Raw genomic sequence first — 27,330 nt, 5'->3', positions numbered from 1 at the left:
AGAAACGCCTCGATGGGGCGGAGTCAGAGAACCCAAACGAGGCGAGCAGATAAAACTGCGTTTTCTGTCGTGTGACGACGAGCGGGAGGTCCAGTACACAGACTCACTTCACTGTGATTAGCAAAGGGAGGGCTGCTCTGTGGTGTAGTGGCTAGCACCTCACGGGGAGAAGGTCCTGGTTCAAATCCCAGGACTCGGGCCTTCCTGTGTGGAGTTGGCAGGTTCTCCTGGTTCAGGTGTGGATTTTCCCGGCTTCCTTGGTGTGTCTGAAGACGAGTGGATGAGTCCTGGTAACCTGTTCAGGGCGAAGCAGCTGGGATAGGCTCCAGCAGCCTGTGACGCTGAAACATGGAAACAGATATGAGGCCCCAAACACAGAGCCCTGTGGCACACCACACTCAGAGCATGGACAGGAACTGAAAGCAGTTCTGCTCCACACACAGATTCAGAGATTCCTGCAGACGGACGGGCAGAGGTCACGTGGACATCGATCCGAATCGGACCGACCTCGTCCTGCTGCGTAGCAGCGTTTTCACATGGCCTGATAGTTTGATCTAGCAGAAAGCTTTTCTTCTATGTTTCTTCCCAATTAGACCATAAAAAAAGATTTTCCTGAATTTTCAGCCGTCTGTAGGAAACAAATTCAAATCCAGACCCAAAAGTGGAAGTTAGAACCGAGCCGTGGGGAGAAGAACGGTTCCGTCCCCAAGAACGTGCGACGGGAAGAGAACACGGACCGTTACGACGCCACAAAACGACAGGAAGTCACCCAGTCGTTTCACTCCATCTGTCTATTTAATATATAAAATACGGTAAAACATACGCAAAAGGAGGAGGAGTCAAGGGACTTGGATACTTTGGTACAACAAACACTTTTTTGTAAAAGCGGTATAGAATTTCATAACATATCAGTGCATACTGTAATATGAAAATATACACAAACTGTATATCATCCTCAAAAACGAAAAGAAAAGAAATTCTTTACAATAAAACCCAAAGCAGACCAGCTCAACACAATATATTAGCTATAAATTTCATCTTTAGTATTTCATATGCTACATGAATCTGAGCGCTTTCTGATGATCTGATCATGGCTGATCCCATGCGTGTTTTCAAATTCCATGAATGACTCTGTTGTTTTATAAATATATTCTATATCTTCATCAAAACTGCAGCATAAACCGGTGTTTCCTTCATTGCATCTGCGAACATCACAAGAACGGATGGAGGAACCCAGTTCTACACGTCTGTGATGAGAGGAAACCGGGCCTGGAGGCCGTCCTGCTCCAACATCCAGGAGAAAAGCTCCAGAACAATATCAGCATAAGAATGGACAAAGAAACGCTCACCGGCACAAACCAACCCAAAAAGAGTGAGTCTAAAAACACCACGGATAACGAGGGGCCCGCCCTGCGCCCACCCGGCGCCCGCCCGGCACTCCACAGATTGTCTGCGGCTGAACGGAGGACGACGGCGTCTCTCCGGACGGACGCTCTGCTCTCTAACGCGAGTCCCTTGGTCCTCGATGACACCGGCTGGGTTCTGCCTCCATCCAGTCGACCCGTTCAGCGGAACGGCGTGCTGCCGTCTGGAACACAGCGGCTCCTCTTTCAGGAGAAGAACCACGACTGCCGCTGAAAAGGGGACCAGAACCTGAAGATGTGACGTTTGTAACCCTTGTGCTATCCTAGGCACTTTACCATTGGGAGTTGGGTCATCTAGACCCACTAGACAGTGCTCTGAACCTTTTTTCTTCAAAGATTTGTGATCCTCACTGATGTTACATGAAATCTTTCCACCTTTGTCGTGGTAGGGAGAACACGTCAATGTAAGGGTGGGGTCATCTAAGATAGCACAAGGGTTAGGGGCAGGAGAAGCCTTCCCGCCCCTTCGTCTTCTCCACTGGGGGGCAGACGTTTCTCCTCCACGGTCGCTGATTGTTGGAGGACAACAGAAGTGAAGCGCAGCAGCGGCCCTAAAGCGCTGCAGGGCGTGGCTGGAGCCCGGGTCAGGGCGACCCGCTTCCACTCAGGGGGGGGTCATACACTCCAAATGGTTCATGAGAAGATACAATAATCCTAAACACATCACGTGACTACCTTATTTTAAAGACGGCGCCTCCGTCTGCTCCGTGGCAGCGTGAAACCTTAAAGTGAGTTTCATGGCTAAATAACTACACTAAGTGACCAGCAGTGTCCTAAAGAAGAGCGTCAAGAAGAAGAAGAAGAAGAAGAAGAAGAAGGACTACATCACCGCGTACAGCTTCCATATGATTGTGGGCCGTAAAAAACCTGTGGCTAGAAGACGAGTCCACAAGCAGGGCGCCTCGCCGGGGACGCCGTGTGCACACCATCAACACGAGAATAGAAACTAGAGGGTCTGGCGTTACTACCGAGGGCGGCGGCGCCCCTGCGCCGCAGCACGACACGTCAAAGTCACACTCAAATATGCAAACAGATCCACTGAGATCAACACGTCGCTCGCTTGTATGGAGACGAGCGAATCCTACACCACTAGATTCATATGTACACACGCTGAAAAGCTACGGGAGCGTCCCGCCGACTGGACGCGGTACAAATATAGAAAACGCCGTCCTCTCACTGAGAAACACCGAGAGCTACAGAGAGATGGAGCTGAAGAGGACATCAAAGCTTCATACAGACTCAGAGTTTCTGCTTCTGGACGATTTTCAAAACATCAACGGATAAAGAAAGTTCAGACTGAAAGAGCCAAAAGGCTCCTCAACTTCCTGTGGGTACAAAGAATGGCGTCTCCTCCTGGCGAGAAGCTCTGATGCTTCCGGAGCCGGGAGGAGGAGCAGCCGCCCCGCAGACGGGGAGGCCCGCCGCCGCCCGGCTCGGATGCTGGACTCCAGCGCTGCAGAGGCGGAGTTCGTCCAGCCCGGTCGGCGTGACCCTCCCGGTTCTTTCCGTTAGTGCAGCTCCGGTGAAAATGGACGTCACTGATATTACAGGAGGTTGGCAGGAGCGGGAGGCGGCGAGTGACGGCGGCGGGTCACGACCCGAGGCATAAAGCATGTGAAAAGTGAAAGTAGGCGTGGCCTGATGTGACTGCAGTAGAAAACATTCCTACCAGCAGAACCAATCACAACAGAGGAGTTTCTTCAAGGAGGTAAAAATCTCCTGTCCTCCAAACGAAGCGCAGCGGGGTCCAGTGGGATCCAGCGGGATACAGCGGGGCGACGCCCATCTCCACGCCAGACGCCCGCCTCCACGCCAGATTCTCTCTACTTCGTCAAGTTTTTTTGGCAAAGCCCTGAAAAGTCTGGGATTAGCGGCTGAGGGTGGGGGTGGGGGGTGATGATAGTGTCACGTGGCGGTGGTGGTGGTGGGGGGGGGGGTGTTGGGGCAGCTGGGGGTGGAGAAGGAGTGAGGGGCGTGTTCCAGGAGTTCAAGAGAAGCTGGTGTGGGCGGGGCCTCTATGTGACCCAGGAGTCCAGTCTCATGCGCTTGACGTTTCCTCCGTCCTGCTCCGCTTCGCCCGCCGCCCTGAGGAGCTCCGACCCGCCGCCCCCCCCAGCTCTGCCGCCCGCGTCATCGCGGTCGCTGCCGTCAAAGGAGCTGGCGTTGCTGCTCACGCTGTCGGCAGGCGAGCGGCCGGTGGGGGGCTCCAGGCACAGCAGAGAGCCGGGGTACTGGGGCGGAGCGGTCATGGTGGCCCCCCCCGACGTGGAGGACGGCGTGGTGGACGATGGAGCAAGAGTGCACGGCGTACTGCGGTCCCGGCCGGGAGAGACGGGCTCGGACTTGATGCTCACGCCGGAGTTGGTGTTGACGGTGAGCATGGCGCCCTGAGGGATGTGGGTCACCGGCCTGGGGGGGGAAACACAGGTCAGAAAGCTGCAGAACCCGGAGACGGTTCTGACAAAACCCGACGGGACACAGCAGAGCACTGACAGGGAGGAGCTTCCACAGCAGCTTCACTCAGAACCGGAAACGAGATGACGAGTGGGACACGATGAAGACCCAACAGAACCCGGGCCACAGAGGACCCGGCAGAACCCGGAACTACATCTGTTTGACTGCAGACAGGCATGCTTGGAGGGGGGGGCAGCCAGAAGCACAGACACACAGGAACAGGAAGTGAGGTACAGTACCGGCCCAACCATTCATCTCTACCCAAGAGCAGGTTGGACGGCGAACCAACACTGTGGGGAGAAAACGACAGGTTGGAGCCGGAACCAAAGAAGAAGAACGGTTCTCATCCACAAACATGCAGAACGTGGAGGGGGCGGAGCCTAACACACCAGCTTCCTCTGAGCTGCTGTCTGCGTCTCAGCAGACAGACGTCAGAGCAGCTGATGCATGAAAAGGTGCAGGTTCAACGCCTGACATGGAAGCTGTCACTCAAGCAGCAGAGCCTGAGCGGCTCAGGAGCTGCTGCCAGTCATCCCTGCCCTCCTACGGTGGCCCTGAAGTCCAAATCACTTAACAGATCACATCCACAATTAAAAGAGCAAAAGAAATCATTTAAAAAGACATTTTAGAAATCAAAATGAATGTTAATAAATGAAACAAGAAACCAGAAAAAGTAGGTATTATGGGATGTCACTGATAGAATGAAGTTTCGCCATCAGTGACATCCCTGATTTAGATTTTCCTTTTTATTTTCTTACATTTGAACCACAAATGTTGTTTTTTAAATTATTTTTTAATTGTGGTTTTGATCTTTAAAATGTTTTTGCGCTGATGTGATTTGGCCTTCAGGGCCACCGTCCTTCTCTGGTTAAAACGATCCACTTCAGCAGACAGAATTTCAAAATAAGAGCGTGTTGGTGGCTCATGCCGAGTGTATGTGCTGCAAAGGGGGCCGGATCCCCCCGGTGACCTCTGACACCCTAGTCGTTCACCTGAGATTGGCAGCCAGACTGGACACCTGGCTAGACAGCTCGCTGCTCTGTTTGTCCACGCCCCACATGCTGCGGACGACAGGAGAGAACACACTTCAGGATCTGCTGCTGACCCGGAACCCCAAGCTCCGCCCACGCCGCCGGCGTTTCAGGGGGCGGGGCTTCTACAAACATGTTCTGTCTCCACAGAAAATTAAAAGCGAGTAACAGGAAATGATCAACAATAATTAGACTGTAGAGAATCTTTGAATGTATTACGTCTAACTACTAGCCCCTCCCCCTTTCTCTTATTGGTCTTAACTATTTGGTCTTAAACGTGTTTTTGTTTGGTTTATTGGAGCAAAGTGCTTCTCATCATATCCACTTCTATGAACTCTGCACTCTCATGTCTTCACGTGTTGTCTGGATATTGAGTAATCAATAAAGTTTTAATTTTAGGGGCGGGGCTTCCTGCCTTTACAGAAGCTGCTGATGCAAATGGTAAAACATCGGATGCACTTTTTTTATCCAATCAACTAATATTTCCTATCAAATACTTTCCCTCTGAACCCCTTAAAAACATTGTAACCCTTGTTCTATCCTAGCCCCGTTAACATTGGGAGTGGGGTCATCTAGACCCACTAGACAGTGCTCTGAACCTTTTTTCTTCAAAGATTTGTGATCCTCACTGATGTTACATGAAATCTTTCCACCTTTGTCGTGGTAGGGAGAACACGTCAATGTAAGGGAGGGTCATAGGATAGCACAAGGGTTAGGGGCAGGAGAAGCCTTCCCGCCCCTTCGTCTTCTCCACTGGGGGGCAGACGTTTCTCCTCCACGGTCGCTGATTGTTGGAGGACAACAGCAGTGAAGCGCAGCAGCGGCCCTAAAGCGCTGCAGGGCGTGGCTGGAGCCCGGGTCAGTAAGAAAAACTCCATGAAATAATTACATTTCTTAGAATGAATCGTTTTATACTAAAATTTCTGAGTTCATTGTAACTTTCTATTTATGTTTTTGAGACATGAAACTGTTTTACAGCACGTTTAATAAATTAAATCTCCAAAAGCTAAATCCGTGTTAATCCTACAGGAAGCTGCTCCTGCTGGCGCCATGATGCGATGGCGAGCCGCTGGAGGATAGAAAGAGGATGTGAGCTGCTCGCATTCAAGGTCATGGTATGGATCGGATGCCGCAGCCGCAGACAGACTTACACCAGGTTTCCCAGAGACGCCAGGTTGAGCTGCTGCTGCTGCTGCTGAGGCTGCTGGGAAACGCCTTGCTGCTGTTGCCATGTTGACACGTTGGTCGGCAGCAAGCCGCCAGGAGACGCCAGAGCGTGTAACGCGCTGATGTCGGCGCTGGTCAGCTGGTACTCTAAAAGGAAGAAAAAAACGATTCAGTTTTGTTTTCTCGATGGAACGTGAAGGTATTTCCGCTCGCGGCGGCGCTTTCCTCACCCGTGTTGTACGCCGTGGGCATGGCGGAAAAGGGCAGCCCCTGTGCCAGGAGGCTCGGCGTGGCAACGGAGACCACCGGCGTGGTGAGGGTCTGGGTCGCCTGCGCTCCAGCCGCCAGCCGCTGGGCGTTCTGCCGGAGAGGAAGGCAGCACGTTAACAGAGGGCGTCTTCCAGGTGAGCCGCGCTCAGAGGACTTCCATGCTGGGAATGACGATGGCTTCGCCGTGACGTTCACGCCGAGTGGATCTCAGGACGCCGTCATGCATCACAACAGGGTTCTCGTTTGGATGGAACACGCGTGGGAGAATTACATCAAAGGCAATCGGGCTGCGGTTCTGACATGACAAGAATGTCTGCAAAACATGATGAGCTGATGTGTTTTATGGTAGTTTGGAACATGCTGGAGTCTCTGAAGGTTTTTGGGATTCTAGTCTTCAACTCTAACTTATAAATGTCAACATGTAAGTATTTCATTTAGCGGAAAACCAAACAAAACAGTGGTGCAGATCTTAATGTCTATCTATAGACCCAGGCTGTGTCCCACCAAGGTGGGGTAGCCTAGACAGGGCCCACATTCTTACCTCCCTCCTTCTCTTCCCCAAACCCTCCTCCTTCAGTGTGTGTGTGTGTGTGTGCGTGTGTGTGTGTGTGTGTGTGTGTGTGTGTGTGCGTGCGTGTGAGTTCTAAATGTATTTTCCGTTAACATTTTATTTCTCAGACTGGAATGTAAAGCAGAAGTGGTCCACCTGTAAAGTGAATGCATTCTAGTTTTAATGCAGTTTTATGTGGACAAAATGATCAAATTACATTTTTTAAACAGATTTTTATTTGAATGAAAGACTTTTGTGTAATTACTTGTATTTTTTTAAGCAGAAAACACGTTTTTGATGTGATCCTCGTTAGTTTGACGTTTATTTCAAAGCCAGTTTTCTAAGAACTTTAATCCAACCTGATGACAAAAAGGAAATATGAATCGGATCATCAAATATTCTGATCCACAGCAACAGAAAATAATACCTGATTGACCTAATGACGTCCCTCTGCAGTAAAATGGAAAGGTTTACATTCCTTATATAGTCTCATTTCATTATATACGCTGTTATAGTGATGAGAAGCTGAAAACGGCGAGGAAACGGCAAACAGCGGCGCTTTAACAGCGAGGAGCAGCCGTCGCCAAAGAGGATTGGCCAGATTGAATTAACTGCCTGTGAGGAGAAGTGAGGAGGTCGGCGAGGTGAAAGGGATGAAAATTAATCACCATCTTCAGGAAAATGAGAATCTTGCCTGTCAACCTTTGAGAGGCGTGAAACGGGGAGGAAGACGAGGCCTTGATCCTTCCTCAGTGAATTAATCTGAAATTCAAATGAGATGTTTTTCCTGACCGGATCCCTCCTTCCTGCTCTTGCTGTTAGGATTTCATGAAGGTAGCAGCTCTTAAAATAATCCCATTTATCTAGTTTAGTGCTTTTCCTGAAAAGTGGTTCTTTAAAATAAACCATTTTTCATAAAGAACAAAGAATCCATGTTTAGTGTTTTCGTTTCTAAAAGCACTTTGCTTGAAGAAACTCCATGAAACGGTGGAATGCCTTTAATGTAATTCCGGTTAGTCCTAAAGAGGCGCCTTTTCCGGTGGATGGAGGACACGCGTGTCGGTGGAGGGAAACATGCTCTGCAGAGCTCTGCACCACGATGGGAGGTGAGAGGAGGACACCCATGCTGAAAGAGGCACCACACGGTACGATGAAGGAAATGGACCTTCTCAGAACCTCCAGAAGGTTCTGCTAGCGCGTGGGGGACGGAACCATCTTTGTTGGAAATGACTGATAAAGGTTGGAATAATCGATGCAGAAACACAACTGTGAGCCCATGCAGTCAGGAGGAGGCGCAGACGTGAGGTCAAACGCCGTTCTCTCTCATGCTACAGCGTGTGGACGGTTGATTCCATGGACTCATGCCACAGACTGGTGGGAACAAATCACCTCATTTACCAACTCCAGCTCATCCTCTGTCTGCAAAGATCGTAACAGAGAAGTGACATCAACCACAACGAACCTGCCTTTGCTGTTGTTTACTTCACAGGAACAACAGGACGTCCATACGGACGGCTTCAAACTCACCTGAAAGTGTGAGCGGTCATGTGACCTTCATGAGCCAATGAGAGCAGCCTTTTTACAAGCATTTCCATCCTTTACCCAATAATGGAACCGATTATTAAACAATTTGTTCATTTCGTGGTACAAGCACCAAATTTGTTTCCGTTTCAGAAAAGCACGTTTGCCACGAGAAAATCCAGAATTCTAAAATTCCGCATTTTTGTGCGTGTTAACCTGGAGCGTCTTCTTTATGGATTCATTCTGGTTGTGTTTATTGATGTCGAAGCGATTCTGAGAGGTTCATGGCGCTCTGTCAAAATGTCTGTCAGTTTTACGGGCTGTAAACAAGTTTGGGTTTTATTGCAAATACGCTAATGCGGCTAACATGCAGCGTGTCGCACTGTCTTTTTTTTAGGTGTTACTGAACATGTTGAGAGTCACAGTAACTTTTGTTTGACTAAAATCTGTCTCTTTTTCACGTGTTTTCCATGAGTACACGGGCAGGGAATTGCAGGCATAGTGAATACGCTAACACGGCTAACACAACAAACACGGCTAAAACGACTAATAAGGCTAACACGATAAACACAGCTAACACGACTCACACGGCTAACACGATAAACACAGCTAACACGACTCACACGGCTAACACAATAAACACAACAAACAGGATAAACACGGCTAACATGGCTGACACGATAAACACAGCTAAAACGACTAACACAACAAACACGACTAAAACGACTAGCACAACAAACAGGATAAACACGGCTAACACAATAAACACAACAAACAGGATAAACACGGCTAACATGGCTGACACGATAAACACAGCTAAAACGACTAACACAACAAACACGACTAAAACGACTAACACAACAAACACGACTAAAACGACTAGCACAACAAACAGGATAAACACGGCTAACACAATAAACACAACAAACAGGATAAACACGGCTAACATGGCTGACACGATAAACACAGCTATCACGACTCACACAACAAACCAGGCTTAAACAACAAACACGGCTAAAACGACTAACAAGGCTTCCACTTATCGTGTCACAAACTATATAGAATTACTATAATACAGTCTGAGCATATTTGACTCTTTTGTCTCGCTTCACGCGCATTATTGTTTGGTGCGTCTTATATACGACTATTTTGAAAATAGACCATTCACTGACAGTGCGGTGTGGACAATGCAGTATTTAGGCTGTATATTTAGTATAAATATAATAGTACTTTGTGGGTACCCCTCAAGTCAAAACATTGTATTTTGTCCATGAACAGCTCATAGTGTTAAACTGGAGCAAATAGAAATCAAACATGTTTGTAACTATTCACTGTCTGGTAGCCATCTTTAAAAATGGCTGCCGTGGATTTCCTTGTAGCGAAAGGATCTTCAGGTACATTCATGGCTAATTTGGAGCTTGTAACACAAAAGCCTAATTTGTCTGAACTGTAAGGGCTGTTTTCCCCTGTGCTGATACTGAACCTCAAACCTTTATTATCCTGAGACACCTGAGGAGTTTCATCTAAAAGCTTCAATCCAAATAAAACATTTGCCGCTGGTTTCTGTCTGATACTTCTGTCTGAAGAGCAACAAACGTTCTTTCCTGAAGAACATTTCTTCCTCTTGTTTCACCTCTTTCCTCTCATGAACCTGAACTACTCATCTGCATAAAGAGCCTTTGCTAAAAGGATGAAGATGTGTGCTGGGCTGCTCCTCACCATCTGCATCAGGCTCTTCCCGCCCTGCGAGGTGATGACTCGGAGGTCTGGCTTGCGACTGTTGACCATCTGGGGGCTGGGAGGTGGCGGTGGTGACTTGGCTGGGGCTACTTTTCCCAGACTGTTGCCGTTGGAAACGGTGAGGAGACCTGGGGAGGCCCTGGCACTGGTGTATCCATTAGCTGGGGAGAGGTGAAAGGAAATCAATAAAAAAAATCAAACAGGTGAGAGCAGACGGCGTGCAGGTGAAGGCAGAAAAGACTCCACGGGTTCCTGGTGGTTCCTCTGCTCACAGAACCAAGAACTCAAAGAGGGGGAGGTCACACCAAGGCAGCTGAGACTCAGGGCCACCATTTAAAAACATGCTGACATCCTTTTCTAGACTTTATTGCACATTTATTGATTTGACTTTACAGATGTGAGACATCGGATCAGCTGATCCAGAAGAACTTCTAATCATGTCAGCTGATGTTGGATCTTTAGATCCCAGAAAACCGATCAGCTGTGAGAAAAAAACGGATTAAAGAGAATCAAAGCACTTACGGACTGGACTTGGACATCCTCCGTTTGAATTGTTTAGATCACCTCCTAGAAGAGCACCTATCAACAGACCAAAGTTCCTCAGACTGGGTTTCTGGTGGTTCTCCTCACACCTGGACTTGGCTGAATGTCCTGCTCACCTGCACTGGCTGGTCGCTGTGGTAACCCAGGAGAGACCGTATTTCTCTGCAGTGCAGGTTGCTGTGGCGACAGGAGATGGGTTTCCGTGAGCGATGATGATGTGACGTAGGAGGTAGTTACCAGCGCGTTGCCAGGGTTACTGAATTGCAGCGGGCTCTGATTGGTCGCCTGGACTGCACCTGGCATGGAGAAGGTTTGGGGCGGAGCTGCTGACTGCTGCGGAAAGATGAGACGTTTTAACCACATTTATCGCCGTGTACTTTAAGAGTTTGATCAGTTTAGAAGAATCTGTCGCTGTTAGATCAGTGACGATAAAAGCATCAGACTCTATGTGAGCCAGTTAGCTTGGAATGAGCAAGTCGACTTCTCGCTAAATAAACAAAAGTGTAAAAACAGCTTTGATGACTGACATAAATGTTGTACTTTGCTAACTTTATATTATTTTTTGCAAAAACTCATAACTCTATTGACTTCTATGGATGCAGTGCTATAGCTTAAAATACAGACAAAAATTAAAAACAATAACAGTACTGTCCTTCTGAAAAAATCTAATTTATTTTGTATTCAAGTCAGCACCAAAGTACCGGTAATGTAAAACTTCCTATATAACTCAGAGTATTCTGGTCCTCCGCATTTCTTTTCCTAAACATAAATAAATAAAACATATGGCGATCACGCTGTGATTCCACACAGCCACATCTAAGCTATTGTTGTGTAGGTGAAGCTATTTACTCCATAGCGCTTGAAGAGAACGTCCAGGTCTTCTGTGGTCTTGCGGAACTTGTCATCATTGAGCGGACTTTGGTCGATAGAGTCTTCTCCGTCCGGTTCTGGACTGTCGCAGCCGTTAAAGCCTTTCTTTCTCAAAGTCTGTGGGAAGAGCAGAAGTTAATGCCGCTTATGGAGGAACTCCTAAAAATATAGAGAACATGTTCAAGCTAAAGAGTCAGCGGACTGTATCCTGTAGAACTGCAGACACTGTAATATTAGATATATCTGTTTTACTGAGGAAAGGAATGATTAAAGACTAAAAATTGATTATCTCTGACACAGAGTGATTCACCTGGGAAGAACTCATGGTTTTCTGAGGTTTTGTACATTTATTTTGGGGAAAATCTCATTGAAACTTGAACCAGCTTAAGGGGGGAGCCCAAAGAGAGCTCAGGTAAACTCATGTAAAACTCAGGTAAAAATCAGGTAAATCTCAGGTAAAACCGAGGTAAAGCTCAGGTGAAGCACATGTCAGTAAGTAAGTAAAAATCAGGTCAATCTCAGGTAACGATCAGGTAAATCTCAGGTAAAAATCAGATAAATCTCAGATAACAATCAGGTAAATCTCAGGTAAAACAGAGGTAAAGCTCAGGTGAAGCACAGGTAAGTAAGTAAGTAAAAATCAGGTAAATCTCAGATAACAATCAGGTAAATCTCAGGTAAAACAGAGGTAAATCTTAGGTGAAGCACAGGTGAAGCTCAGGTGAAGCTCAGGTACAGCTCAGGTACAGCTCAGGTGAAGCACAGGTGAAGCACAGGTGAAGCACAGGTGAAGCACAGGTGAAGCACAGGTACAGCTCAGGTGAAGCTCAGGTGAAGCTCAGGTAAAGCTCAGGTAAAGCTCGGGTAAAGCTCGGGTGAAGCTCGGGTGAAGCTCGGGTGAAGCTCAGGTAAAGCTCAGGTAAAGCTCAGGTAAAGCTCAGGTAAAGCTCAGGTAAAGCTCAGGTACAGCTCAGGTGAAGCTCAGGTGAAGCTCAGGTAAAGCTCAGGTGAAGCTCAGGTAAAGCTCAGGTGAAGCTCAGGTAAAGCTCAGGTACAGCTCAGGTAAAGCTCAGGTGAAGCTCAGGTAAAGCTCAGGTGAAGCTCAGGTGAAGCTCAGGTAAAGCTCAGGTGAAGCTCAGGTGAAGCTCGGGTGAAGCTCAGGTAAAGCTCAGGTAAAGCTCAGGTAAAGCTCAGGTGAAGCTCAGGTGAAGCTCAGGTAAAGCTCAGGTACAGCTCAGGTGAAGCTCAGGTGAAGCTCAGGTAAAGCTCAGGTGAAGCTCAGGTAAAGCTCAGGTGAAGCTCAGGTAAAGCTCAGTTGAAGCTCAGGTACAGCTCAGGTGAAGCTCAGGTGAAGCTCAGGTGAAGCTCAGGTAAAGCTCAGGTAAAGCTCAGGTAAAGCTCAGGTAAAGCTGGACTCACCTCGATGATGTCTGCGTTGGTCCGGCTCTCGTGCGGCTCGTTGTACTCTGTGTATTTCAGCAGCACCTTGTCCATGTCGGTGCTGGCGTACTGGAACAGCTTGTTGGCGTGGTTGAAGATGATCAGCGCGATCTCGCAGTCACACAGCACGCTCAGCTCGTAGGCTTTCTTCATCAACCCAAACTTCCGTTTAGTAAATGTTACCTGGGACACAAAACGACGACATTCACATGTTTGTGACAGGAAAAAATAGCATTTAAACATGGTTTCTACAGAAGATTGTTGGGATTTATCAATGATGAAATGTGAAGGGGCAGGCTCTGGGAATTGTAGTGGAGGATTTAAAAGAGTCTGAATGGACAAACATTTCACTCTCAGGTAGTGAAGAGGACAGTAAAGCCAGACGACAAAACAAAGCAGAATTTAGTTTGTTACCTAAGAAAAAACTCTTTGATGCTTCATTCTGACTCACCTGCTTGTTCCTTTCATCTGTGATCCTTTGGATCTGGATCTTTTTTCTACCCATGATGCTTTGCAGTTGCTAAAACAAATGTTGATGTGGGTCAGGTGAAGAAGTCCTTGATGAAGATGAGAATGGAGATGCAGGAGAAACTCAGGCACAGTCGACCATCTGAGGGTTCACTGTCAGACGCATTTCTCTCTCCAGGTGAGACCGCTTGGCAGCAGTGAAGACAGGTGCAGCACAGGTGAGAGCCAGCCGAGGCGGACAGCGGCGGCCCTTAGTTCGTCGCTTATTCAAAAGGGACTTGAGACCAATTTTCCAGCAGCTGCTGCGGTGGGAACGTCCGTCCTACAGAACGTAGAGACGAGAGGAAACCGAGTCAAAGGACGCCATTGTTGTTTTGAGAAAATAAAAGCACAGCATAAAACTGAGGAGACGTCAGCCTGAAGCATTAGTGCCAAAGGGATCACTTTTATTGATAAACTATTTAATTACTGTATTAACCTAGGTTAGATGGAGGAAGCTGATTCGCTGAGACAACCCCTGAAAAGCTGAAAGGAAAAGTAGATTTCATTGCGACACTAAAGTCCTGCTCCGAACATCTTCTGCTCCATTTTTAAAGCGTTCCCAGAGGTTTTCTATTAATGATGATACCGTTTTTTAAGACAAAATCCGAAAACTTGTGTTTTTTTTAGGCAAGGCAAGGCAAGGCAAGTTTATTTATATAGCACATTTCCTGTCCAGAGACAATTCAAAGTGCTTTACATAAAAAATTTTAAAAAACAATTAAAAACAAATGTGATCATTAAAATAAAATTAAAAGATAGTAAACAAGATTTGAATTTAAAAAAAGAATAGAGAAACAGTGCGGACATAAACTTTTGAATACATATTAATTAAATGCAGCTGAGAACAGGAAAGTTTTTAACCCGGATTTAAAGACACTAAGTGTTTCAGCAGATCTGATCTTTTCTGGAAGTCTATTCCAGATCTGTGGAGCATAAAAAGTGAATCCAGCTTCTCCATGCTTAGTTCTGGCTCTAGGGACTGATAAAAGACCGGATCCAGAAGAGCGGAGAGGTCTGGCTGGTACATACTGGGTCAGGAGTTCAGCCATGTATTTTGGTGCTAAACCATTCAAAGCTTTATAAACCAGTAACAGAACTTTAAAGTCTATCCTCTGATAGACAGGTAGCCAGCAAAGACCTCAGAACTGGACTAATGTGGTCCACTTTCTTGGTCCTTGTGAGAACCCGGGCAGCAGAGTTCTGAATAAGCTGCAGTTTCCTGATGGATTTTTTGGCAGTCCTGTAAACACACTGTTACAGTAATCAGGTCGACTAAAGATGAAAGCATGCACTAGTTTCTCCAGGTCCTGCTTAGACATCAGATCTCTAATCCTTGAGATATTTTTGAGATGATAATAGGCTGATTTTGTAACTGCCTTAATGTGTTTATCAAAATTTAGGTCTGGGTCTATCAATACACCCAAGTTTTTGGCCTGGTTGGTAGTTTTTAGTTGAATGGATTGAAGCTCTGTAATGACGTCCAACCTTTTTTCTTAAGCCCCAAAGACAATAACCTCAGTTTTGTTTTTGTTTAGCTGAAGTAAATTATGACACATCCAGTCATTAATGTCCTCAATGCATTTACCAAGAGCTTGTATAGGGCCTTGGTCGCCTGGTGTCAGTCTAATATATATCTGTGTATCATCTGCATAACTATGGTAGCTAATGTTGTTGTTCTTTATCACTTGGGCCAGTGGGAGCATGTGGATGTTAAATAGAAGTGGTCCCAGGATGGAGCCTTAGGGTACTCCACATGTGATTTCTATTGGCTCAGAAGTGAATGGACACAAAATATTTCCTGTTTTCTAAGTACGCTTTAAACCAGTTTAATACTGGCCCAGTGAGACCCACCCAGCCTTCCAGTCGTCTGAGTAGTATTGCATGGTCGACTCTATCAAGCGGCTATTTTTTTCTCAAACTTTATTGAACAATTCAATACAAAACAATGTTGCCGAGGGGCTTTATACATTGATATGTCAGCTCGGTAATATACAAGACGATCTTCTAAACGTGCTTTTAATAATGTTACGATTATTATGAAACGCCTGTTCGCTCATCGTTTTATTTTTAATCCGTGTGGTCATTGCTTTTTCTGTTGGAAAACGGAGCCGGAAAGAAGCCTGAATTAGCAGTATGCTAACACGGGCTAACAGCATTAGCTTTGGGTGGTGCTGCAATCTGCATCTTGGCTGCATGTAAACATGTGGGAATAACATCAGCCTTTATTTAGTCGGGACACGACTCGAAACACAAATCCACGTGATTGTTTGAACGATTTCTAAGGACTGAGCGGCCTTTCTGCTTTGAAGCTTACACCGCCCCAAACAAAGCGCTGTGTGTGTGCTCACGATCCTCTGCTCAAACACACACTTTTAGACCCGGTTCTGAGTTCGGTAGCCCGTTCTGTACCCCTAGAGCTGCGGAACGGATCGCAGTTCTAAATCTCCCACATACCACTCACGTAACAAAGCAACCCCCCCTTCCCCTCAAACACAAAGCTGTAAGTCCGCGTTCCGCCGGTCCACTTGACTAGTTAAGTGGGGTTTTGTCAACCTGTCGACTATATTAAATAGGACCCGAGCATTATGGGAGTCTTTGCTAATAATTTCAGAAAAATAGGACTTTCTTGCATTGCACAGTTGTAAATTATATAAGTGAAGTTTCTCTTTATAAATGTCATAATCTACCTGTAGTTTAAATTTTCTCCATTTGCGTTCAAATTTCCGACATTCTCTTTTTCCATTGTTTACAATAATGGAATTTCTCCATGGAGATTCTAGGACATAGTTTCTGCAGAGCGGCAGGAGTTCATCAGAAATTCACCTCTGAGTCGTGGGCAAGTCTTCCCCCACTTCCCATCATCCATCTGCCAACGCTAACATTAGCGGCGCAGCAGAAATGGCGAGCGATATCAGAGCTATCCCGCCGTAGAGGTTCCAGCTCAGATGAGGAAAACAAAGACGGATCTATTCGTCTGCAGAATGGAGCTTGTGGCGCCGCCCAGCGTGTTTTCCACGCCACAAATACGATCTCTGTCAAACTGCATTTTTTAGTCTGATCCTGATTCACGATTTGAATAAATAAATGCTCAGAAATGCAGTTAATAATTGTTTTTCTAAATCTCTTCCATCATCAGAAAAATGCAACAAGAACCTGTTAGAAACACCAAAAACAGGATTTTTATTGAATTGGGTTTTTAATACTTCAGGTTAGAAACATTTAATCCAGGATACCTGAAGACAAACAGGTTACTTAACGTGTTTGTATTTGTTGGAATAGTTGACTGTAACTGGAGTGAGCTTCATGTTTGTGTGCACACGGAGTAAATGATTGGATCTCAAGTGGGCACTTAAGGCGTAAGCAAATGTGTGTTTTAATGACGGCGTGAATGTTTACTGCAGCTTTTATGAATGACTCTGACCTGCTGTCTGTTTACATCCGCCATCCTGACCAGAACAAACAGCCTCCAGTGAAAGGGATCATTACAAACACTGCCGACGTAAACACGCCTCCCGTCTGATGAGCTCCGTTACCACAAAACACAGGTGAGTCATGGCCGTTACCTCAGGTGATCAGACTGACAGACCCACAATGCATCTGAACATTTTCAACTATTCCAGTGTGAACGACAAATGGACAAACTTATTATTTAAAACCCCTAATTCAAAGCTAAATCAGAGCCTAATCTGAACCTTAAAAGACATTTTTGAAATAATTTGTTAAAAAAAATGTTGATACATGTGTTTATTAAATAATGAACAGAAAAAAACAATAGTTGGTTTTTAGTTGCAAATAACAACTTCAAATATTATAAAGGAAATAAAGATTTATTGCATTAAAGCAAAACCATAGTGAGAAAAAAAGACTTCAGGACTTCCCTTCAAGACATTTATATATTTCACTAAATTTAAATCAGTGAAAACAACAAAATTAGAAAGTAAAAGCAAAAAAAGTTCAGATACAAACATTTTTGAAATTAAGAACAAAAAGGCCAGACTCTTCAGAAGACTTGTGAACCACAAACCGCTGCCTTCACCACTTCCAGCTTTTGCACTCTCGCCCTGAAAACACAGCAGAAGAGCAGCAAACCCAAAGAGCAGAGAACCATAGATGACCTGCTAACCTCAGCAGGAAAGAACCACCGTTCTTTACTGCTTTTTTCTAAAATACCAAAATATCAGCTTTATTATTGGCTGCTTTAGTGTTTAGATTTCAAAAGGCTTTGATAATTAATCATTGAATCTAAACTTACTCAGTCAAGCTTTTAATTTGAAAGAGTAAGAGGAACTGTAACATGAAACACAAACAGCACTGTTTTGATTAGCCGAACCCGGTCTCTGAGTTTAAGGGAAGCCTTTTGATTGGTCGGTTCCGCCCACATTGAGGCTTGCTGTCTAACTTCCCGTTAAAGCCGTTAAAGCGTCTAAACTCAGGCAGAACACGCAGCCGTCAGTGTTCCTCTACAGAAATCAGAGAACACGGCTCTTTATCTCCAGCTTATTGCTATGCATGCAAAATGAACCATGACGTCTGCAGAAACATTTGACTGGCAAACCATCTTCTCCAACATCACATTTCTCCTCAATTGATCTAGAACTCATTCAAACATACTGACTCAAGCCCCCCCATCCACCAATGTTCCCAGCCAAACCCCAACTTCAGCTTTGGAGGAAGCAGCAGGATCCACTAAACCCTAACCCAACCCAAACTCAACGACACGAACGCATGAACACAACCGGACTTCTTCCTTTAATGTTGAATATTTGGGTTTACTAACACGATACTCATCTCTACCTCATTAAGAAAGAAAAAAACATTACTGGATCCGCTCCAGCGTCATCACGTTTAGCTCAGATTTACCGGACAAACTCAGACCGCATGACCTCAGACGACGGCCGTGAAAGCTGGAGAAACTGCTTCCTGATCAACGTGACTAAAAGCGTCCAGCTCTTTCAGCCTACAGGACGTAAAGCTTCAGGCGCTGCGTAAACAGGTGAGCTTGTAGTCCCACACTAATCTGACCTGGATGAGTCTGAATCAGACATTTAGAGCTGTACCCACAAAAAAACGGTTCAGATGAGGGAATCAACCGCTCATTCCATCAAAGATTTAAGCTGCTGACGTCCGTTATTTATAACACTTTTGCTTTCACTAATTCATTATGTAAAATCAAGGAGAAAATCTGCTGGAAATGTTCTATTTATATATGATAAAAAGCCAAATCGATAAGCAATAAAAGGAAGATCAGTTCAAATAGTCATAATCCCACTCAGAGCTGAAACTTCAGTTCAGTAAATAAAAACAACAGAACGGGGGGGGGGGGGGGGGTATATATTCCAGAAAGCAGGTTCTGCTAGCTCCCACGGTAAGTTTGAGGCTAAGGAAGTTGATAACCTCAGCTTTCTGTTCCAGAAATGGAGGTATGTTTCAGGGTAGGTCAAGTTGCCATGGCAACTCATGCTCTGAACATAACCTGTTCTGGAGCAGGTTTAGTTGAAGGTTAGTTTGTTTTCAGAGAGGTGAAGCAGCATGGCGTGTCCATTTGAAGATGATTTAGTGGATGAAGAAGCTCAGATAATACTTTTTCCACCATGAGAGGGTGATAAGACCATATATGGATGTTGGAAAGATAAACTTTATACTTTGATCTAACTTCATTATTTGCTTCAGTTAAAATAAATCATTTTTTTGTTAAGTCACCTTAAAAATAACACGTAGTTTTCAGACAGTTATTTTACTTTCATTCACATTAATTCAATTAAGTAGGTGTGACTTTGGTGCTGCTGTTAGATCGGCACCGCAAGGGATTGTGGGATACCATTCCCTTTGCCTGTCTGGATGGATTTGGGTTTAAGTGTGGCTTTTTGACCAAATGTGTTTAGTTGTTTAGCTGTTTCACTGTGTTTTGTCTAGTTATTTGTCCTGTTATGTTTAATTCTTTCTGCACCATGAGTGAGAGGGTGGAGGATGAGATTATTTGGCACACTTACTGTGTAGTGATGTTATGATAAATTCAGAGAGATATATTTTATGATTACATAATTCAGATCTGTTTTGTTTCATTCATTTTATTGTTATAAAAATGAGTATATCTGCCGGTTCAAACTTGGACATATGAGTTCAAGAATTACAATAAATTAAGATGGAAAAACGTTAATTGAATTGGAGGAATTTAACATTTAGTTAGATAAATATGTAAATTTGAGTCATAAAAAAATATTTAGTTGGATAGACGTAAGAAATTAGGTTGAATACATTTAACTCAATTACTTGTTACCAATTGAATTAATTTAAGTTGGATAAGTTATATATATATATATATATATATATATATATATATATATACGCGTCACAATGAAAATAAGATCAGAAACTCGTGTGTTTACTTTGTTCTTTTTCTCCAAGCAGAAACTCTTTCTTTTGCTGATGATGTTACTTTTTTGATGGACGTATAATCTTCATACGCCGTCATTAAAATCTCAGACTCCGTCTCACTAAAGTATACCGCTCTCTTTTTTTTCACCACGCGTTTCCATGGTGACTCCAGAAGTCTGTGATCTATTGAGAATGTCTTTATGTACCTGCTGTGCACATGCATTAACCCAGGGTTACCAAGTGGAGCGTAATTACGCTAACTCTTATCTGGTCTTTTGGAACCGACATACCCAGAGTAAGCAAGTTCAGGCAGATTTCAGCCAGAGTTCAGGGTTAAAGTCAGGCTAATTTAAACGTGCTTCCTGGAATACCCCCCAGGCCGTTAGAGGCGGATCAGTTGTTTGATTTTTTCCACTTATGCACATTAGGACCCGCCTTCTTTGATTGGCAGGTAGGAATGGACCAAACTAAGGTCAGCCCCCCATCCCACCTCAGACTTCCCATTGGCTGTGCTGAAAATGAGGGGGGGGGGGGGGTCGTGTAGCCTACATCATGTGTTTTAGGGAGAGTTTCTCCCAGACATGATGACATCAGATCGGTTTGTGATGATGGCGGAAAAAGAACAAGAATTAAAAGTAGATTAATCATTTAGGGGAACTTCTGTTGGTCCACAAAATGTTTGATTAGTCCTGAAATGACAGGGGGGGGGGGGGGGGGGGGTCAGCTAAAAGGCTCCTCTCTGCCCCCCCACCTCACCCCCCTCACTACTGTAATTGACACGTCCTTCCCCCCTCCCCCCCCTTACGGGTGTGACGGCTCAGATGAGAGCTAGCCTCAGGACTGCTCAGACACAAAAGTAATGAGGTTTGGCTAACATGGAGGGCAGGAAAAAAAAACGGGTTTACTCGTCCATCCTGAAGACTGGGGGTTTGGGGAGACAGACACCGCCTCCTCCTTTCTGAGAAGACCCGTTTAGGAACCGCTGGCATGAGGTTCTCTCCTGGGGTGGACAGGGACTTTTCCAGATCCTGAACTAATTGTGCTCCTCATTGTTAACGTGGAATCTGGAAGCCCAAAAGTTTAATAATAATAATAATATTTTTACTTAATTTATCCCACAATGGGGATGTTCTTTCTCCGCATTTGACCCATCCCCTGGGGGGAGCGGTGAGCTGCAGGCTAGCCGCGCTCTGGGGACATAAAGCTTTATTGACGTCATGCCAATCTTCACTGCAAAATTCAGCTTTTGTTCTCAGGAAAACGGCAGTGCCACCAACAACTAAATGTTCAAACCAATGGGTGTATATTAGAACTGGACTGTGGCCCCTCCCTCTTGGTGTTCCAAACAGGAAGTGGCTCCAAGAAGCCAAAATCCTGCAGACTTCTATAGAGAAATAAACAGCTATTCCTCAGTCATTCTATTGGTCAGAACAACCATTCTGGATCTGACACATTTTTTTAAATCTTCTTAATAATCCTCTTTTTTATATTTTTCTGTAGTTCAAGTTATTCATGTTATAAACTGACCAATCAGATGCCTCAATGAAAGTAGGCGGAGCCTGCTGGCCCCCAAGTCCGACATTCAAAACGTTTGACAGATTTCCTGTAGCCAGCTTTCAATTGGTAGGGGTGTGGCTTTCCAACAAACTCATTCCTAATTGGCCAGAGTGGTGGCCATAGAAACATTAGCCCAGACTGGCTTGAACCAATCATTGCTTACCGACAACGTCTGGCTCCAACGTGGCGGTCTCCATATTGCAAAAGAAATGGCGACTAAATTGACTCATCACACTGGCTTACTCCAGTTCTCTGATACAGTCAGTCATTGGTAAAAACGTCATCGCTGCCAAACTGCAGCCAAAGATTTGTGGATCTGGAACTTATGGTGGGTTTCCATGAGCGCAGGCTCAGCAGTATGGCTACACTCAAATTTAAAAGAGTGCAGCCACTAGGGGGCGTACTACATGGTGGCTTCCATTCCTAGTACTTCCTCGCCTACAATTACCATCCAGCACAGACGTGTAGGAACTAGTCAGAGGAAACTGAGCGAGCTCATGGGAATGTCACTGACATGAACCTGGGTTGGTTTACCAAATGTTCAGTCTGACGGGTTTGAGGAAAATGATGCCGTTTATTCCACAGTCACAGCAGAATTTTAGTGACTGGAGGACATTTGAAAAGCATCACATGACTCACAATTTCAAATGTTTCTCCGTAAATGACCCAACCTTAAAATGAATCATTTGGGGAACCTTTAATCATTTTTCATAAGAGTGAGAGGTCAGTAAAGGGAATTATTCCTCTTTTTTTGTGCTGTGATGTTCAGCAGATTTCTAAGTTTGATCCGGATTTAATATTTCATCATTTCAATCATAAAAGCCACACTGTTGTTTAAATTAAATCTCCCGTTAGGTCAAAACTGATTGTCATAAAGTTAGTTTTGAAATTAAAAATTTGCATCGAATTGAAATTGAACCAAATTCTGAAACAGAACCACTAAATGTTCTTCAACCTTGACACAAACGGTCTGGTTCTGTCAACACGAGTTCCAGGAGAAGACCTAAACCTGAACTGGGCTTCTGAACAGCTGTCATGACTCATGTCCGCCTGTCAGACGTGGATCGGGCTGTTCGGTCACGTGACGACCCCGTGACTCTGACGAACAAAACATGCTTCCAGGGTCATCAAAGACACCTTCAAAATCGCTTCACTTCATATTTTTGACATAACTGATATTGTTAACTTATTCATATCAGTTTATGAATTTGTTACGTCCCTCTTCAGAGAGGAGGGAGAAATGTGTAACATAAAGAAAATTATGATAACCGGGCGGGGTTAAAGTTGGCCACACAGCCGTTTATTCAGTGACAAATAACACTCATAGGGGACTAAAAGAGAAATAATCAACTCCACACCAAAGGTGCAATAAATAATGGGATAACTTAAATTCTCAGGCTTTAAAGCAAGGCACCAAATTACTCAAAATGCAAACAAAAGACCACAAGAGTAAATGTAACAAAAGGACAAAACCAGAATCAAAGCTAAGCGGGAAACCAGAGGCTTTCTCAAGCTAAGGCCAGGCAGACAGCAGGGGCAGGCTGAAGAACAAATTCCCACTCAGGAATGCAGCCGCCCCTGGAGCAGAGGATCCTCGGAGCTTTTAAGCTTCCCTCCAAGCCAGGCGATAGGTAGCAGCCTCAATCAGCTCTGCAGAGGGGCGGAGTCAGCAGCTGTGCAGGAGCTGGACTTCTACAGGAGCTGAGAACACATATGCATACACACACGCACACACAAGACAAGCAGACAACTACTAGGGGTCGTAACAAATTGATATCTTAAACACATATATAGATACATATTGATTTAAGCTTAAATTTCAATGTTATCGTCCTTTTTCTCTCTGGTTTTTTGAAATTGCTTGACAGAAAAGAATCAGATGAAGACAGAGTAGATGCTGCAGAACCAAAGGTGAGAACGGGTCAAAGCAGGCGGTCCACATTCAAGGCCAGCCCTCTGATCTGGAACCAGCAGTGACGGGAAACTAGTTCTAGACATCCGGGTTAACAGGAAATGAAAGCCTGCCCAAATCTTTTGTGTACATTTTAAAGAAATTAAAGGAAATATTTCAGCTTCAACGTCTTCAGCTACTGCAACGTTAACTGGACCAAGATTTCTTTAAGCCGCTCCAATCACAATGCAAAGCCTTCCTCCTCTTGTTTTTCCGGTGTTTTAACATCTTCTTGTAGCGTTTTCTCACAATGGATGAAGTACATTTGTGAGTATTTCTTCATTTAAATGGTTGTGAATCAGGGGGGCAGGTGAGGTAAGCTGTAGGTGTGACGTCAGACCTACAGCAGCAGCACTGAGCTTCCTGCTCTGCTCCATTCTGATCATCCACCTGCAGACACATCCATGAACGTCTTGGTTTTCCAGTCTGGATCCAGTCCGGATGGATAGATCCGATACTGCTGCCATTCTCGCTGCTCCGCTAATGTTAGGTTGAGGGAGTGAGGGGCTGTAAGCTAGCAAGAGGGCATGTAAACAGATGGATGATGGGAAGTGGGTGCGGGATTGCCCATGAAAACAGTCCCACAGCTCAGAGGTGAATTTCTACTGAACTCCTGCCGCTCTGCAGAAACTATGTCCTAGAAAACGACACAGATTCTTAGATTTTGTCTAAAAACAGCATCATCGTCATGAAAAGAGCACCGGGAGGCTTTGGATCAAGAGATGATGGCAGCCGGATGCTCTGCTTCATTTGGACCTGATCCTCTGCAGAACCTTTGCAGAACATGAGGAACGATCTTTGAAAACGCTACAAGCTGTTGTGCCATTTTAAAACTGATATTAAGGTTTTGGGTGACCAGGGGAGTCACCTGAATTTAAAGGGAAGAAACGAAGGTTTAGCTCCAACAAGCGGGAGCTTAGTGCAGGACCCGCAGATGCTCGGATCTGGGTCTGCAGATGCTCCAGATGTTGACATGAATCCGTCTGCAGAGACGCGGATCTCCGCGTCAGGTGGCCTACTTAAGTCCCCGCATCTCTGCTGCCGGGACGCGAGTCCCCGCAACCTCCCGCAAAACCTCCCGGAAACCAAAAACTTTCCGTCCACAAACTACAGGCGGAGGAGACGCTGGTTCCTCCGGGTCTCCTCAGGAGAACCCCCGGGAGCAGGGGGAGGCGGAACGACGGCCCTGTCGGAGCAGGACGGCTCCTGTCATCAAGCTAGCGGCGGCGTCTGTCAGATCTGCTATGCGGAGGTCGCGCGAGGCTAGAGCCGCGCGGCGGAATCCGGCCGCATCCTTCCGCCGGGATGACAGCGCGGCGGACGGCAGGCCCTCTGACGGCGGACAGGCACCGTCACGGTCCCGCCGGACATGTCGGAGGCAGCCGACACGTCGCGAGTCCCCGTCACAGCTAACGAACGTCCCGGAGACGCTGACGTGTGGCCGCTTCACAGCGTCGAGGCAGCAGCCCGCGCGACTGAACGCAGCAGGCCTTTTCACCGCTTTCTACGGGTCCGACCGACAGCCATTACCGTCCGACTGTAACCCGGCGAGGCGAGCGGGAAACACTTCCGAACACACACCCAGCGTCTGCTTTCACCACCAAAAACGAGCCTCCGCGTTACTAAACTGTCAAATGCTGTTCATGACTTTGTTATACATGGATAATTAAGCGGCTCTGCGCCCCTGAGAGGACAGAAGACGCAGGAAGGAAATGTATCACTGATATCACTCCACGTACTTACCCGATATTTTCCTGAGAAACACGGACACTGGACCCGCCGCCGCTCACTCCACAGACGAGCCGACTCAATCAAAAGGCGGGAAATAAAAACGCTGAAGTGGCCTCTTTATTTACACAAATCCGCGGCATTTTATTCCACTTTTGTTGATGTAACTATACTGTCCACCCAGGCGACACAGCTTTCCCACTGTACGATCGACGTCAGTGACGTCACCCTGTGATTGACACGTCCCTAATCCAATAGGAAACTGGCGTTGAATGGCTGGACCAATCACAGAGTAGAAGGTCTGAAGGGGGCGGTGTTGGGAGAGGACATGACGGAGGTGACGGCCATGTTCTGTACTGGTGTTTGTATCCCTCCGCCTCGGTATTTACCTTTTGCATGTTTTTGCATGCGGGGAAAAGTCAGTGGAGCCCCGCGGTGTGCGGCCAGAAAGCCCGCTAGCTAATTTGTTTTCTGCCGCTTTCTTAACGCACGTCGGTCCTCTGAGCGCCGAACGGCCGGCAGGTAGCAGCTGAGGTTCCCGGAGGGCGAACTAGAGCCGGCGGAGGACGGTTCCCCTGAAACCCGTGGAACCGTTCTGCTGTGCAGATGCGCGGGTTCTGTTCCTTCACCATCACCCGATTTGCATATGGAGAGCACACATGCGGGTCCATGAATAGCTAAATGAAACAATTGATTTAGAAAAGAAAGAGAAAAAAAACCATCAGGAACCCAAATAAACAGGAAGTAGGACTCAAGAAAGCAGATTGTGTCACATGGTTCCTCACATCTGCTCACATGAACAGTCCCTCATCGTTGGAGATCCGTGAGGTCACGAACAAAGGCCTCTGTCAAACACGTCAAAGGCTGTTATGAAAGCAGAAACGTATGAAAATGACAACAAAAACATACGTTGCTAGGCAACAGAGACAAACCAAAGTTTGGGGATGTTGTAACCAGGTGTGGAGATCAGGATCAAAGAACCTTCAGTTGGGTGAACGTTCATCCTAAAGAGGAAAGACATCATTTGAAACTGACTAAATGTAATAATCCTCATGTCTCAAATGCCACACACGGATGGAGTGTCAGTGTCTTCTTTAGCCCATGTGTTGTCTTGTGGGGTCCAGATGACCCCACTCGTTAACGTGCCTACGTTAACGAGTGGGGTCATCTAGACCCACTAGACAGTGCTCTGAACCTTTTTTCTTCAATGATTTGTGATCTTCACTGGTGTCCATGGATTACATGAAATCTTTCCACCTTTATCCACCTTTGTCATGGTAGGGGGGACAGCAGCTCAATGGAAGGGGGGGGGGGGGTCATCTTAACCCCATAGGATAGCACAAGGGTTAGATGGACCCTCACACTGAGCCTCAACCACGTATGGCATCATAGTTTCCCCAGTTGGTGCCAAGTGCTGCCCAAAAACTAAAGTCAGATAAGTGCAGGACTCTCCGACAAAGTGCACATGCACCGAATCCACAACATGCAAGCAGCATCCAAAATGGAGACGCACAAAACAGCAACACCTGCTCATGCAGCCCAGGAGGACGAGCGGCAGGAGTCACACGAGGCCGGTTACAGTGAGGGCCACAGCCAAACAGCACCTGAGGCTGCAACCGGGGCCCTCATCACCATGGCTGCACCCCTCAGCGATAAGGCCCTGTGCTGAGCAGCATCTGCAGCTGGACTCAGCCTGAGGCTCCGTGCGCTCAGCCGGTCCAACCTGGGAGCAGCAAGCGGACTCTGACCTCTCCCACTCATTCTCCACTCTGGCAGTGAGGGAAGAGTTTTTCTCAGCCCTCTGCTGATGACGCAGCGTGTGTGCACAGTTGAAATCAATTATTGCCCCCCCCCCGCCTCAGACGCAGCAGTGAAACCGAGGTTCTTGGATTCAGAAAACCTAAGAAACGTTTCCAAAACTTTCTGGAGTTGAAGAGTCTCCAGAACCAAAGTTCTGGCCTCCAGAGTCAGTCAGAGGAAGCTGCTCTGTGTTTTTCCTTTGAGACACATCCTCTGCTCATCCAACAACGACGTGTTCTTCACAAAAAGACCTGCATCCACACAAGGTTGGATGTGTCTGATGCATCCACAGTCACGGTTTGTTTGGTTAAAACTTAGCGGTGAAAAACCAAATATCTTCAACCGTTCAGAGGAAAAGCAGCAGCAGTAACAGCAGCAGCAGTAACAGCAGCAGCAGCA

At 46.1% G+C, this 27,330-nt stretch overlaps 1 protein-coding gene across 7 annotated transcripts; it reads right to left on the bottom strand.

The window, feature by feature from the left end:
• Window positions 1-772: 772 nt before the first annotated feature.
• On the bottom strand, window positions 773-26,048 carry LOC101170731 (myocyte-specific enhancer factor 2D homolog). Of its 7 annotated transcripts, none has more exons than XM_023960266.1 (14): window positions 25,917-26,048; window positions 25,147-25,808; window positions 13,462-13,800; window positions 12,990-13,193; window positions 11,550-11,687; window positions 10,817-11,033; window positions 10,680-10,736; window positions 10,137-10,318; window positions 8,286-8,315; window positions 6,307-6,436; window positions 6,061-6,223; window positions 4,871-4,939; window positions 4,118-4,168; window positions 773-3,833 (listed from the first exon to the last, which is right to left on the bottom strand). In XM_023960266.1, the coding sequence occupies exons 3-14, from the start codon at window positions 13,513-13,515 to the stop codon at window positions 3,440-3,442; spliced, it is 1,689 nt and encodes a 562-aa protein (XP_023816034.1). In that variant the 5' UTR covers window positions 13,516-13,800; window positions 25,147-25,808; window positions 25,917-26,048; the 3' UTR covers window positions 773-3,439. The 7 variants fall into 7 exon arrangements, with proteins under 7 accessions (XP_023816034.1, XP_023816035.1, XP_023816037.1 ...); XM_023960267.1 differs by having other exon boundaries at window positions 8,295-8,315; XM_023960269.1 differs by lacking the exon at window positions 4,118-4,168.
• Window positions 26,049-27,330: the final 1,282 nt, after the last annotated feature.

This window comes from Oryzias latipes, chromosome 11 (assembly GCF_002234675.1).
Source record: "Oryzias latipes chromosome 11, ASM223467v1".
Lineage (NCBI taxonomy): Eukaryota > Metazoa > Chordata > Actinopteri > Beloniformes > Adrianichthyidae > Oryzias > Oryzias latipes.
This window is presented reverse-complemented; position numbering and strand designations above follow the sequence as displayed.